The sequence below is a fragment of the Liolophura sinensis genome, chromosome 1 (assembly GCF_032854445.1).
Source record: "Liolophura sinensis isolate JHLJ2023 chromosome 1, CUHK_Ljap_v2, whole genome shotgun sequence".
Taxonomy (NCBI): Eukaryota; Metazoa; Mollusca; class Polyplacophora; order Chitonida; family Chitonidae; genus Liolophura; species Liolophura sinensis.
The window spans coordinates 27,416,562-27,428,718 of record NC_088295.1 but is presented as its reverse complement, the minus strand read 5'-3'; the positions used below and the strand labels follow the sequence as shown (position 1 = coordinate 27,428,718).

At 41.2% G+C, this 12,157-nt stretch overlaps 1 protein-coding gene across 4 annotated transcripts in view; it reads left to right on the top strand.

The window, feature by feature from the left end:
* The window catches only part of LOC135473334 (uncharacterized), a 77,096-nt gene extending 70,189 nt beyond the window's left edge, over positions 1–6,907 (top strand). For all 4 annotated transcript variants that reach the window (XM_064753193.1, XM_064753199.1, XM_064753207.1 and 1 more), the window contains 4 exons: positions 147–350; positions 1,196–1,319; positions 2,271–5,424; positions 6,448–6,907. In XM_064753193.1, the coding sequence (XP_064609263.1) occupies positions 147–350; positions 1,196–1,319; positions 2,271–5,424; positions 6,448–6,535 (3,570 nt within the window). In that variant the 3' untranslated portion in view covers positions 6,536–6,907. The remainder of the gene's footprint in view (positions 1–146; positions 351–1,195; positions 1,320–2,270; positions 5,425–6,447) is intronic.
* Positions 6,908–12,157: the final 5,250 nt, after the last annotated feature.

The window sequence follows — 12,157 nt, the reverse complement described above, 5'->3', positions numbered from 1 at the left end:
AATACATAATTGACTTAAAACAGTTGTCAGTAAGAATTTCTATAAATACATGTGCTTGTATGATTATATCCAGAAGAAACAAAACATTTGAGGTTTCATTTCTGAGATATGCTTATTCACCACAAATGATTTGGTTTTATCTGCAGATGAACAACTTACGATTGAGTCACCTTGAGAGAAACAAGGAGATAATGGATCTGAAGAGACAGTTGCTGTTACAGGAAGTAACAAACTTGCTGTTACAAGTTGACATTACACGGCGAGAGACAGAGCTCACCCACTACAAGGAGTCCAAACAACGTTCGCTGAATCGCTCCAGTACATACAGTGACCTTGATCCAGATGAAAAGGTAGCCTTCTTTTTCATAGAGGATTATTATTAGTGAAATTGTGAATTGGTCTTTTCCAAGTACACCAAATCTGAAGGGAAATAAACACCTTGCTGAGGGTAAAGGGCTAAACAGAAGGTGCGTTAAGTTTAGACTTCCTTTCCAGGTGTTTATAGTTCATCCTCATGAAATGTACAATCCCCGTTATCTATACCCATAATGTAGTGCTTTTGATCGATTTATTTACTACCCAACAGAGCAGAAATTCTGATGCTTGCTTTGGCTTAAAAGCTTTAAGGTTGTGGGGATAGGGCTTGAGTAACACCTCAAAGCTTTTATCTCCTGCTTTATACATTGTACAGAAAAGAAAGGTGTAAAAAAAATCCAGTCACTTTGAATTTTGCTAAAATCTCTGACCTGGCATGAGAGATGTACGGTCTGGTAGCAATACACTTTATTTCTGATCAAGGTCTCACCCAGAGGAAAGGTATCAGAATAGTTTCAGAAAATATGTTTAGATAGTTTCTGGATACAAGAAACAGATGTTGAGTGCTTGATTTTTTTACTCTGGAAAGCTTTTATGTTTTTTTCATTTGTTTTGGGGGAGAAAATTGCATGGAAAATTTGGGGAAATTTTTGACGATTTATTAAATATACATGTCTGTCGTTTGCATGAGATTATCTCTCCCTGAGATCAGAAATCTCGTTTAATAACTCTAGTTTTCAATGCTTTATCCTGAACCTTGAAATGTCATCACAGCATCTTCAGCAGTAGACATCCGGAATTTCTCAAGTCCAGGTGCAACAACATTTAAGCTGCTGCATTGTGTGAATCATATTTAAATTTCAGTGTTTTCTTTCTCCAGGTGGACACTGATGATTCAAGCCCTAAACCCTCAGAACATCACTTTTCAAGTTTGAAGGAGTCTTTACAGTATGAAACAAAAGAGGTTGAAGGGGAAAGGTCACCCAAAAGTCCTGCAGAAGGAGGTCAGTAATTGGATGGGTAAAATACATGATATTCAAATGGAGTCTGTTTTATAAGTACAGGTGGTTATTCCTATCATTTATTTGGTCGGTGTTTTATTGCCCAGGGTCCAGTTGTTCAAAAGTGTACCAGCAGTTAAGACCGTACAGACAAAAATCTGTTAATTTTGTATTATAGCATGGCCACTATTAAGATTTAACAGAACAGCACTGAATTACCTCCTTTAAGGTCACTCTCCTATTTAAAAAGTGTGTTTTCAGGAGTAAAAAGTGGTTAGGTGGGACATCAGTATTATGGCTTATGATAAGTTTTGGAGTTACAGTGGCATAAACTGGTTGAAGACCAAGCTTTAAGACAAATTTTAATTTTATAAACTTTGTTGGAATGCCCAGGAAGGCTATGTATTTTTAAAATCAGTTTGAAAGTAATTTTTAAATCCTGGACTAATTAATTGCAGTAGGCATCTTCGCCAAACTCTTTTAGCTGAAAAACATGGACTTCATTAAAGATATCTCAACATCTGCAACTCCCAAAGTCTGATAGGCCCCATAGTGTTTTTTTTTTTTTTAATTTTTCTTGCCTAGAAAAATTTTGTCCTCACATAATCTATATACTGCATGCTTTTATAGGTGAGGTTTCATGCCTCAATAACTAGTCATTGTCGCTGAGTTAATATGATAGTGGCCAGCACTTCAGCAATCTTTGCTAGTGACGCCTCTCTTCCCATAAAGAGGTTTTGCAGTTCCATCGCTTATTTAAGGCATCACAAAATTTATTTGTGGTTATGTGGTTGTTGGACTTGTATCCATTTGCATTCAAATGCATTCAAATAAGTTGAAAACTAATTTAACCCTACTATATTCTCTTTGCATAAGGAACTCTTCAAATTCAGGTGAGTGACATCTGTATAAAAAGGGTATGTAGTACTTGTGATGAAATCTTCTTGATTTCAGATACCTCCAGGGAGCATACTTTGGATGTGTTTTTTCCATATGAAGGACGCGCCAGAAGCAGTACAACATCGGCTGATTCCACGGAGTTAAGTTCAGCTAAATCTGGTGACACAGGCAGTATGAGTGACGACCCATTTGTGGCCTCCCTGCCTGCATCTGAATCTGTGGAAATGTTACCCCCTGACCAATGTGGTACACCTGCAGATGGTCAAGACAGCGACAGTTTACCTGTGCTCAAACTACAGCCTGTTCCTGCAGCCAAATCCAAACACGAGAAACAGGACTCTTTAAAAGTGTTACCTGAACACACTGAGTCTGCTGTGTTTTTCACCGCAGATCCTGAGAGTGATACAAAAACAGAGAGGGACTCAGGTGTGATGTTACCTGATCAGCTGGACACTGGTATGATTGTTCACGAGGAAGACCTTACAGGGGTTATATCACATGATCCAGGTGTGACAAGTGTGAGACTACCTGAAGAGACAATCACAGCTGTAGGTTTACCTGAACGAAGTGATACAGATGTGACATCACCTGTGACGGACATTACATTTGAACAAAGTGTTACCGGTGACTCTTGGGTTTCAAGGGATCAAACATCACCTGAGCAATCTGACAATCAAGTACATGTACCTGTAAAAGCAGGTATATCTATCGTACAGGAGGCAGTAACTTCAGCCGTACGTTCCCCTTCAGTGGAATCTAAACAGATTTTACATCGACCATCAGAGACTGTGCAGTGTCCATCAACATCTTCCCAAGCTGTGCAGCCATTGGCCTCTGTTGCTCAATCAACAACATCAGGAGTAGGGCCTCAAGAAAATCCTGACCGTCCAAAGACTGTGGTACTGACAAAACCTGCCAAGCTGCGGCAAGACAGCACGTCTAGGCTGTTTGCTCAGTCTGCAAGGCTGAAGATGGACAGTAGTTCAGCTGCTCAAGATACCCACTCCCCTGTTGCTGTCTCACACCATGTCATCTATAGCTCATCTCAACTCCATTCTAACCTCCCAAGGGGAGAGAAACTGTCTGAGTGGCTAAAGCGAGAGCCCAAACTTCCAAAACTTGTGATTCCAGATTATAAAAAAGTGGCCAAAGGAAGCGAGAAGCCACGACTGGAGAAGACCTCTGCTGTAGAGGAAGACTCTAATGATGTATTATATCTCCCAGATTCTGGGGGTAGGACTGAAGAACCTGTGACGGGATTACCACCCAGTCCTGTAATACGCTCACGACAAACCAGGCGCCTCCGGGCCGAGGAAAAGCTCAGTCAGCAGAAACACACCACTTCCGACCTAGCCAGGTTACCAGCCACACCCCCCAGAAACAGCCGACATCGCATGGCAAAGCAGGAGCAAACACTAGAAGAACAGCAGAATGGTCGGAGAAGTTTGTACGTAACATCAGATCCTAACTTACAGATTCCTCTGGCCAGCATGGAGCTGTTAAAGCAGTCAGAGGAATTAGAGGCCTCTTGTAGGAGCGCCCCCGATGGTTTCCCCCGTACCTCCCCCTCTCACCCAGACCTCAGCCCGGATGGGGGAAGATCAACAGAAGGACACAAGCCAATCAGTGATATGATTTCAAAGTTTGAAAAACAGTCTACAGCTGAGTCAGCACATGGGATAATTGGGCTGAGGAAAAGCCCCAGTCCTACAATAGTATCACATGTGTCACCCATACGTAAACTCAAACCCGCCTCCGAGCTGCTGCAGGAAAGTCAGAAATCCAAAGGGAGAGCACTCTCTCCACGTGGTCATGTGCATCGTCTGGAGGCGATGACACAACGGACCCAGTCAGAGGAGAACACAAGCAGCACAAGGAGTCAGAACAAAGAGAATGTGTCAGAGGTCAGTTATGTGCAGACCATGGTGCATCGGCTGTCGCGTGAGACAACACCAGAACGCAGACATGGATCCAAGGACAGCAGCCCACGTTCTGGCTCCAGCAGTGTCATCAGGAGTGATTCTCCGCGATCTAACTGCGAGTTTGTCCAGCACATAGTCAGAAAACTGTCCACAACAACAGAACCCGATCACAATCGCTCCCTCTCCCCGCTGAAAGACCTGACCAATGACGGTCAAGTGAAGTCTCTGACAGAAGCCTTCAGCGCGGGAAGTTCCCGCAGCTCACCGGAGAGGATGGGCGTCCCCACGTCCCCATCCCGCAGCCGCGCCAGGCTCGTGCAGAAGACGCGCAGTGCGAGCTCAAGTCGGTCCCCGCCTGTGTCACGGGCGGTCCACCCTCGTCTTACCAGCCCCAGCCAGCCTGGGACGGACATGGTTAGTGTGTATGATAAACATGGCATGGGGTCTACATCACCGACCTCCCCCCGATCACAACCCCCCACACGGGGACGCTTTGTTGGATTGAGTCAGCCTATCCCCTATAAGCCAGATTCAGCTATAAGCGTAACATGTTCACTGCCATCCAGCGTACTAACTACACACCCCTATCCCAGTTTAGCAGGTCATCCCTACCCCTATCCGCATACAGGGTCTTCGGTGGCCAGTGTTATTCCTGAGGAGCGCATCAGTGCCATCATGGAGGACTTGTCATCTGTAGACTCCTCGCCTATACCTTCCCTTGACAGGACGAGAGTAACTGAACAGACTAGAGAAATGGAAGGAACTCGTGTGAAATTTGAAGAAAAAAGTATTTCTGATATTGAAGTGCTTGAGAAAAATATAGTGACTCCAGTGACTCCAGAACCAGAGACTCCGGGAAGGAGCAAGAGTCCAACTTCGCCTCGCTTCAAGAGGAGTCTTTTCTCAAAGGGCGGCCAGGGAGGGAAGAAATCCAGTGCTCAAAAGTTACCTCCCTTGCCCAAGTCGGCTGAGAAGCCGGCACAGTCTGGGGGTAAAGGACTGAGGGGGACCATCGGGACGCTATGTCAGCAGGCAATGTCCTTTGACTTAGGCATTAGCCTACACCTGAGTAAAGACCAGGATCATGACAGAGTGGACTTCAGGAAGAGCGACCCTGTCAAACTGCCCAGTGACTGCCCTCAGGGCATGCCCCCTAAGTCTCCGTCTACCCACAGTGATGAGGGTGGACTATCCCCACAATCCACCGATGACAAGGGCAAATCTAAGGGCAAATTTCTCGACTACAGCTGGTTACAAAAGTCCAAAAAGCTTTTTAAAGTTTCGAAGTAAGTATTGAATGAATGCATGGCACTGGTTTTTGAAGTATATGTAGTTAGCTCAACAGTCAGCACTTCGTATGTCAGGAATCTGACATTGTTTTTATATTACACAGTAGAAAGTGTCTTGAATGTATCACTGACTTTCTAGATGCTTTCTTGCACTATATGCACTTAGCAGAAAATGTGAACAGGTTTCTTTTATACATATGCCTTCAAAGATACACACATGCAGGTGTTGTGTGTCGTCAACTATCTTTCACTTGTCAGTGTCAAATGTCCTCTCTCAAATTCTCCTGTCCATTCACGTCTGTAATGGTGCCAAATTTAAACCATTCCCAGATTGTATTTTATGTTTTTTGTGGGAAGAGATTGGGACACTAAGGCTGATATGTCCAAACAGTGTGTGAATATGCCTGGGATGTGTCTTAATAGAACTTGGACAGTAGCTCATTGTAACGACATGGAAACATTGTAACCACTGGTTGGATGGGTAGGAATTAATTAGAACTACATGTAGTTCATGGATTTGGTTTATTTAATTATTTGATTGTTGTTTCATACCATAATAAAGCATTTTCACTTATATTATTTGGTCAAGCTTTCAAATAAAGCAAACCAGAATGCTGAGGGTAAACCACTAACCTTTGGCTGGTTACAACTTTCCCACCTGTGACATACAGGCTTTCGGACTACATGCATATTAATTGTGGAAGACGTGTTCTTCTGCACAAATGATCTCATTGTTGCCAAGGTCCCACGAGCAGTGGTAGTGGAGGGAAGTTTTTGTGTTACTGTATGGGTTATCCAGGAATGGTCAGGACTTAGGCGACATAATCAGTGTTAAAGCAGAACTATTATGATGATTTCGATTTTTGTTCAGAACTTAGATATAGATGTATGGCAAGGATCTAAGGTAGCTGAATATACATGTAAACTGCGAATGTTTCTGTTGAGCGAGAGTGACGTGTGTATGAGTGGGTGATGCTGAACAGATGATTGACTGTGGAGTGTTTGGTGGTTCCGTTGTAGTCCCCCGCCCACGTCGCAGCCTGAAGACTCAAGCTGTCAGGCGTGTCACGGCCGGCCGGGAGATAGCAACGTGTTCACTGTGTTGTAGATAACCCAGGGTAAGGTTTACAAGCTGGCCCCTTGTTTTGTGCCAGTCTGTTTGTCTGTCTGTCTGGTGTTAGTACAGTGTATTGGCTTCAGCTGTCTAATCCCATGGCCTAACATACATCACATTTATACACTGCTTGATATCGTTAAGTGATAACCTGTCATACATGTAGCAACTTCTCAAGATGGATGCCACTTGGATACCGCATTTGGTTACAATGATACAGTTACACATTATAGTCTACCAGTAATAATATTTTTACATCAAGTTAGCTGTGCACTTGAGTAACGTGATTATTTCTTGATTTCTAAAATGTGATACCTCTGTTATTCCGCTTTAATTGGGATACTTGTAATTCCATTTGCACAGTGTCAAATGAGCCTGCTGATTCAAGGGTGCATGAGCAGGGTTTCTACTCAGCAGGACAACAAAACAACCCACATTGGATTTTTGCACCGTGGGTTTGTCGTTTTGTTGACTTAAGTGACAGTGTGGCAAAAAGTGGAGGGGGGGCGGGGGGTGGGGGGGGGAGTGTGACCAGATCAGTATGTAGTGTGGCATAAAACACTCTAATCCCACTGCGCAGAATCCTAGTAAAATGGTGATGGATTAAAGGAAAAGTTTACATATATTTGCTTAAGATATTACTTTTTGTTTTTTTGTTTTTGCATGGCATTTCTTTTATGTAGGACTTATCTAAGCTTTTAGAAAACCTCTCTCTCCGCAATAATGAACTGTAACATGGCACGTTTCTGTATAGTTGTGCTCATATACAGTAAAGAGGATACATGACATGTTGTATGAATACATCCATTGTCTGCAGCCTGTGAAGTGCTGTTGCTTTATGAAGTAAATGTATTTACTGACAAGCATTTGAAAAAAAACACTAAGAAATGAAAATGGTCCCAATTTTCTCTTTAGTTACAAATTCTCATCATTTTTAAAATACTTTCAAATATTTATACAAAATAAGAAGCTCTCCCCTCTCTTCCCATTACTGCTTTATTGCATTTGGCTTTCTGTTGCCCTTTAATGTCATGTTCCATTTATGATTGTGAAGTGTGTGAAATTTGTAGTACAATTTCTGTTTTGTTGGAGTTAACTGGTTAATCCATGAACACTGTTCGGATGTTTCTGTTTTAGGAGATTTGTGAGGTGTGCACATTTTCCTCCAAGTCTTTTTATGATATGGACATTGTGTTTTGCTCAGTTGTACAGGCTAGGGAATGTGTTGCATGATGTTATTGTAGGAAAAGTATAATACTGCTAGCTGAAACGTGGCCTGTTATGTTTCAAATGAGTGGTACTATATATTCAGGGGGGATAACTCTTAGGGCCAAGACCCTAGAAGGCATACGTCCGTGTGATCGTGGTTATAATACAGGTACAGTCCTATTATTCCAAGGTGTGTTCTATGCATCAAAAAATACGTTTTCTTTCACTGATCGAATGTTTGATATTTTTGATATAATTTCAAGTGATAATGATATTAGGGATTGTTCAAGCACGGTTTTCACATAGCATTATGATTCACACACTGTCAGTTGAAAATGACATTTGATTGATTGATTGATTGGTGTTTTACGCCGTACTCAAGAATATTTCACTTATACGACGGCGGCCAGCAATTATGGTGGGTGGAAACCGGGGCAGAAACCCCGGGGGAAACACACGACCATCCGCAGGTTGCTGGCAGACCTTCTCACGTACGGAAAATGACATTTGAATGTCATGCACTGTATTATGAGAAAGTTTGTTAGAGTTCTACTTCACTATGTTTAACCAATATCTTTCCTGATTTTGTTTTAGTTGCCCCTGCTGCAATGTGTCTGATGTTTTCATTTAAACTATGCCTGTATTTTTTTTATTTTCAGATGCTGATCATTGGCAGCAATAGATGTGAAAGACAGCTTTAACCTTTTACAATTATTTTTAGATGTCCAGGGCAACAAAAGATCAAAAATTTCATAATTTTATCCCTCCCTTGAGTAGTGAGTTTTTAGGAGGAGTTGTAGTTTTTCATATTGTGGCAGTTGAAGCTGGGAGGTGGGGAAACATGAATTACCATCCTTGGAGAAGTCTTCAAAGATTCACCAGCTATTGGGGATATTGTCATGATGAAGCTAGTTGTACATATACATCTAGAAATGCAAATCTGACAAGTCTCCAGTGTGCGTCCTCATCTGCCAGCTTCAGTCATTGTTATTGTTTTACCATACATCCCCACATTAGTTCCATTTGAACTAGAGGTTTCACCTCTCATGCTCAGTTGCCACCACACCCTTCTCATTTGATCTTTGTTGCCCCTTTTCGAGACCAACTATTACAGGTTTCTTAAGTTTACCCAATTTAAGGTTTTAGTAGTCTTTAACCAGAGCACAAATCTTAATCTTTTGACTGACAGATTAAAATAAAATAGTACAGAAATTTTAGCTGCTATGTCAGAGGTTACTCACTTTTTATCTCTGGGTATACACAATGAATAGGGATGTCTGGTAATTTATACTGTGATACTCATCAGTCTGATACAGTCAGCGTTAATATGGTCAGTTTACTGCTGTAAATGGTAGTGAAAACCCCGATAGACATGCTACGTTCCTGAAATGAATTACCTATTTTGACTGATTTAACAGGAGTTTGGTGCTATCTCTCCAGTCATGTGATATCAAATAGTGATGGATGTTCGGGGGAGTTCTTAACTTAGTGCTTACTTCAGATTGGTGCTCATTTTAAAGACATTTTTTGTTTTATTATTTAAACAAAAACAAGTTTCCTCATTTCATTTTATATGTGTCCTTTGTTCACTGAAATCTACACAATCTGAAATGGGCAGCTCTTTAATTTTTTTTTTTTTTTTTGAAGATGTACCACAGGGAATTGTATCAACCCTAGGTTTACTGTAGAGTATCAGTAGTCTGTTGATTTGACTAATATTTAATTGAATGATTTCACCTAATAATCCTTGATATCCCTGGATTGTTTTGGGTGATACAATTAAACTGCAGGTCAGTTGAGGGAAGAGCTCAAACTGACACTCAAATCTCACAATTGTGGGAATTATCTGCTGTGCGGAAAAAGATGAAATCAAATGCAGCCTACATTTTCAGTTTGGCAGTAACCCCAGATGTATTCACCTTGAGCTAGTCACTTCACCCTAATTGTGACGGGTCTGCAGGGCGGGACCCACCTGGAAAATACTCGTGAAAATGTGCTACGGAAATTGACTGAATGTGTGGTGCTTGTGCCAGACTTTATAATCTGGCTGGCTATATGCCGAGTGAAGCTGGGGAGTGGATGGTCAGGGCAACCAGAGCATAGCCTCATGATCTGCCCATTGTGTGAACAGATCTTGGCAACGATGAAGAAAGGATGTGCTGTCCTTAGATTTTGTGTGTCATTATGTTCTGGACATTTCTAGAACTTGACCTTCACTGGTAAACTTTTTTTTTTTTATACATCCTCTATGTACATTCTTGATGTATATCCAGTCTGGACGTTTTGGGACAATTTTTTTTTTTTTTGCTAAGTGTAATGAATCTGTAAAGACTTCAGCAAGATATGACATATGTATATTTTTTGTAACCATGACACCTGGGAACTGTGCCTTAACTCTGCCTGTAGATTTTTGTGTTGAGAATCTGGTCAGCTGTTGTGTGTAATTGAATGGAATGTGTTTGTGATGTTGTCGTTAAGTAACTCCGCCTTACCCCGTCTCAAGAGTTACTTCTATGGATACTGTCAGTGGTGTTATGTAGTCTCCAGTTTCCCAAGCCTTCTGTGTCATCAGAAAAATCAGTACAGACCTGTAAATTTAGTCAACAAGCCTATCAGCTTGGATAAGCCTGTACATACACAAGGTAAATCTTGGCCACAGTAATGAGGTACAGAGATACCTTAGTCAGACAGGTATTCACTGCATTTCCTGGTTTTACAAAAGGTTTGGGTGTCATGGACTACTGTCTTATGTGAATATTTTGTAAAACCATGACAGTAAAGTCATCTCCACATTTCTATATTATAGTTCAGTTTGTTTCTTTCTTGCAATTCCACATTATATTTACAGGGGTGGTTTTTATGAAACTTGGTGCAGTGACATGAATAATCTGTGTCTGTAAACTTGGGTTTATCAGAAACAATTTTCAAAGATAGAATTAATTGGGAGAACAAATAAAATCGAGTGAAAGATATATAGACTTTCACTTCACTTCTCTTAGAAGTGTTTCAGCATTTGCTAAATTATAAGATATTAAAGGGACAAAAAAATAAAGAAACGGGGCCAATTATCTACATGTATTTTGCCTTATATATGAGATTGATTTGGAATTAATGATGCTATTGAGTGCGGACAAATTGAGCTAGCCCACGGATCCTCGCATCTCTAGTCGGAATTGACAGTTTTTTTGTTTTTTGTTACAACTTTTTCAAGTTTTGTTCGTCGCATATGGATCTGTCAGACACCAGAGTCTGCCAAGTAAATTACAGCCGTGTCAACATCAGCGCAGAAGCTACAGATTTAGACTACTGCCAGCTAGTCTGGCTTGATATCTAGACTACTGTGTTCAAGGGGTATTTTCATTATTTGCGATTTACATATTTTGGGTATAGCACAGATGATAGTGAAAATTGGCCAAAACAACTCCAGGGTTTGAACTGGTGAATCCCATATAGCATAATTTAACCCACTTTCTAAATGACATCCAGCAAATCTGATAAGTTAAAGTGCAGCAGGTTTCAACATATTTGCCTCTGAGTGAAGTGCCTTTTCCTGATGTGACCGTACCCAAACTTCAATCTGATCATCAAGTAGATTTACCAATGAACAGTTCTGAGTAAGACGCACGTTCATGTGTTCCTCTGAGCCTTGCCTAGCTTTGTCAGTTTAATATTTACCTGAACGTGTTCCTTACCCTAACAGCCATTCATGTGTAAAAAGTGTTGTGATTTATGTGAGGCCAGCATTACAGTCTGGGAGAAACCCACGAGGATAAACCCACAGGTTGTAGCCAGACCTTCCCACGTACTTGTAAGACAGAAGAGGAAGCGAGCATGAACTAGACTTAAACTCACAGCAACTGCACTGATGAAAAGCTCCTGGGTGCTGCCCTAGCACGCTAACTGTTAGGTCACTGTGTTAGACCACAAATTTCAATACGTTTGCTTTACATGGTTGGAACAATAAGTGCTAATATTTGATTGCTACAAAACAGTGCCCTCTTTCAATCAGTGTTGCCAGAACGCAATCTCTCACAGGCTTGTGCACATCCATACACGTGGGAAAGAAGCTTGACCTTGGATCATTCACATGTAGGTGGTATTAAATTGTTTGATTTTCTTGTGTTTTTGTTTAATACCATATTCAAAACATTTTCACTTTTACCATGGAAGTCATTTTTATGAGTAGAAGTAACCGGATAGCCTGGCGTAAACCACTGACTTGAAAGTTACAGATTGACTTTCCCACCATATGTGACATACAGATATGCACACCGTACTGAAGGAAGACAAGTGGTCTTAATGATCACTAGTCTGCGTAAATAGACACAGGAACATTATTGACTGAATATTGAGAATTTTGTCATTACCCTACAAATTCAACATATAGTTGTCAAAAAGCAAATTTGT